This window comes from Solanum lycopersicum, chromosome 4, assembly GCF_036512215.1.
Source record: "Solanum lycopersicum chromosome 4, SLM_r2.1".
NCBI lineage: Eukaryota > Viridiplantae > Streptophyta > Magnoliopsida > Solanales > Solanaceae > Solanum > Solanum lycopersicum.
Genome location: NC_090803.1, coordinates 20,109,751 through 20,113,042, shown reverse-complemented (window position 1 = coordinate 20,113,042; position 3,292 = coordinate 20,109,751). Strand labels below are relative to the sequence as shown.

The 3,292-nt window shown below is 33.1% G+C and overlaps 1 protein-coding gene across 1 annotated transcript; it reads left to right on the top strand.

The window, feature by feature from the left end:
• The first annotated feature begins 1,430 nt into the window (after window positions 1-1,430).
• On the top strand, window positions 1,431-2,315 carry LOC101245451 (uncharacterized). Its single transcript, XM_004237265.1, has 2 exons — window positions 1,431-1,789; window positions 1,871-2,315. The coding sequence occupies exons 1-2, from the start codon at window positions 1,431-1,433 to the stop codon at window positions 2,313-2,315; spliced, it is 804 nt and encodes a 267-aa protein (XP_004237313.1).
• Window positions 2,316-3,292: the final 977 nt, after the last annotated feature.

Genomic DNA, 3,292 nt, shown 5'->3' with positions numbered 1-3,292 from the left:
CTATACAATGCAGACTAGGGGAGAAAAGACGGATGATGATGGTGATGATGGTAACTTCTTCCTTTTATTATAGTATGAGTTCTTTCTATGTGAGGGATTATGGTAAGTAAAGGAGTTTTGACTGATTGTCTCATATCTTCTATTAAACTCAAGATTGAGAGTAGAAAGTGATAGAGGTATGTTTCATGGCATTGTGTTTAGAGGTGTTGTTGCAATTAAATTTCATTGATTCCTTACATTCTGCTTTTTATAAAGTTATGATTATGTTGTAACATGTGTTTTTATGATTTTATTTTTAATATTAGCATGTTTCCATCATGAATTGCCAAAAAGTTGCATTTTTGAAAACTTGCGTAAATCACTGTAAAGGCTACCTGTTTACTGTAAAGATTTAGGAAAATTGGCTAATTCATTATTTGCTTGAAAATTTTTTTAAGGTTCCTAGTATTGATGTATATGAGAATGATATTGAATATAAAATGATTTTATACTATTTGGAATGAAGGGTGTAACCTTTATGGCATGATGAGTTGTAGAATTGATTTAAGTTTCTTGTTGTATTGTTATTCTCTTTATTATGTGAAGTTGATATTTCTTATAGATGTTTACAATGCATAAGGTTTTTTATGATGTGTTCATGAGTTGTTAACTTAATATCTATTATACGAAGTGTTCGAAGAGTGAAAGTGTCATTCAAGGACAAATGTTGTCCAAGTGGTGGAAATTGTAATACCTCGAAAATGACATAGGTGAAGCTATATCATAACATGGTTATAATTATGGTCTAATGTTCTAAAATGGTAATATAATGTTGTATTGAGTCAATTTCTAATGTTTTAGGTAATTTGGAAGTAAACATCAAGGGACGACCAAGACGTTCGACGACTAAGTCACTTATGTGCCTCATAAGTGGTTATATGATTATATGTGTATTTTATGATCTACTGAGGTAATTATATGAGATATTCTAGTTTTTATAGGCAGTGTGTCAGGTTTAATGAATTTTTGAGATCAAACGTCCAAGCACGTCCATTACATTCAAAAGGTTCACCTTGTAACTGTTAGACAATTGGCATTTTTTCACTTTATTATTATTTTTAGTGTCTTTTACTTATTTAAATTTTGTTGTTTCCTTTTTTCTAGATAGACTTAGTCAACTTTAGTTTCTCAACTTTCTGAAGTTAGTGGCCCAATTATGGCTGTTCGTGGCCCCTTTTTATGGTAGTTAGTGACATATGTTCTTATTTTTGTTTTAATGTTTATATTTTTTCTTTGTATAAATTCAGAGTTTCTGCTGATTAATATACACAAGGAACTTCATAAGTTCACTCTATATTTAATTTTTCAAATCTGTTTTTTTTTTGGTTCTAATAGTGGCATAAGAGCCTCTAGTTGATATTATAGGACAAAAAAATTGTCCTACAACAAAAATGGAATCCAACAACCTACCTTTAAATCCACCATTCACTTTCAATGGTGAAAATTACCAAATCTGGTCTGTGAAGATGCAAGCTTTTTTGGAAACCTATGAACTTTGGGAAATTGTGACGGAAGATAAACCTCTTGATGCTTTACCAGCAAATCCTACCTTGGATCAGATCAAATTCAACATCCAAGAGAAGGCAAATAAATCTAAAGCCATGTTGCTTATGCAGAATGTTGTGGCAGATACTGTGTTATACAAAATTCTGGCTTGCAAAACTGCAAAAGAGGCTTGGGATAGGTTGAAAGAAGAATATCAAGGCAACAACAGAACATGTCAAATGCAAGTTTTGAACCTGAAAAGAGAGTTTGAGTCCCTGAATATACATGAGGATGAAACTATCAATAAGAATGCTGATTGAATATCCTTAATTGTTAATAACATTAGACTTCTTGGTGAAGAATTTACAGATAAACGTATTGTGGAGAAAGTTGTTATGACTCTTCCTCAGAGATTTGAATCTAAGATTACCTATCTTGAAGAATCCAAGGACCTGAGCAAACTTTCATTAGGTGAACTAATGAGTGCTCTACAATCACAAAAACAAAGGAGGACTATGAGACAGGAAACGTTCATTGAAGGAGCTTTCTCTGTACAAAAGCAAAAAGGAAAGAAACAATTCCACCAAAAGAATAAGGGCAAGCATGATGGAGGAAACAATAGTGGAGATGTGAAGCAGAACTTGCCTCCTTGCAAACATTGTAAAAGAAATACACATCTGGAGAAGTATTGTTGGTCGAGAGTCAATGATATATGCGGCAACTGTAAGCAGAAGGGACACGTATCCAAGGTCTTCAAATCAAGAGCAAAGGACTGTGGTGCTTTGCAATGACAAATAGCAGAAGTTGTCTATGCACATGAAGAGCAACTACTTGCAGTTTTATACTTTTCAATCAGTGAGTCCTCTAATTCATGGCTTTTTAAAAATATTTGCACACATCACTTGTGCAATAACGTTAAACTGTTCAAATACCTATATGATACTTACAAATCTAAATTAAAAGTGGAAAACGGTGATGTAGTAGAAGTCAAAGGCAGAGGTACAATGTCTATCTCAAGAATATCAGCTATCAAAATTGTTTCTTATGCTTGGTACACACCTGATATAAGTCAATTTTTTTGAGTATTGGACAAATGCTTGAAAATAATTATTCTCTACATTTTAAGAATTGTGAATAGAATGTTTTCACTAGATTGGGAGAAAATAACTGAGCAGGCTTACACTATTACTTCACAAATAGGTAGAAACCCATGGCACAAAAGGTTTGGTCACTTCAATCTGAAAAGCATCGCCGAGATGAAAAAAATGAACTAGTGGAAAATATGCTTGAATTTCATTATAATGCTCATGTTTGTGAAACTTGCCAACATGGAAAGCAAAAAAACTAGCCATTTCAAGCAAATCAAGTACGAAGAGCTAACCAGAAACTTTAACTCATTCATACGGATGTTTGCGGCCTAATGAAAATAGATTCGTTCTCTGCTTAATTGATGACTACACCACAATGTGCTGGGTTTATTTTAAAAGACTGAAGAGTGAAGTCTTTGATTCTTTTAAACAATTTAAAGCTTTAGTAGAAAATCAATGTAATCTTAGTATTAAGGATTTAAGGTCTTACAATGGAGGAGAATACACTTCTTCTTAATTTGTGGTGTTTTGTAATAGCACAGGTATTGAACGCCAATTGAAATTACCACACACTCCAAAACAAAATGGTGTGTCTGAAAGGAAGAATAGGACAACAATGGAGATGTCCAGATGTCTTTTGCTCGAAAGAAAGATCCCAAATCAGTTTTGGGCTGAGGCAG

Coding starts and splice junctions, on each gene's coding strand:
- LOC101245451 (XM_004237265.1), top strand. CDS start 1,431: ATGGAATCCAACAACCTACCTTTAAATCCACCATTCACTTTCAATGGT. Junction 1,790..1,870: donor GTTTTGAACCTGAAAAGAGA/GTTTGAGTCCCT, acceptor TAATAACATTAG/ACTTCTTGGTGAAGAATTTA.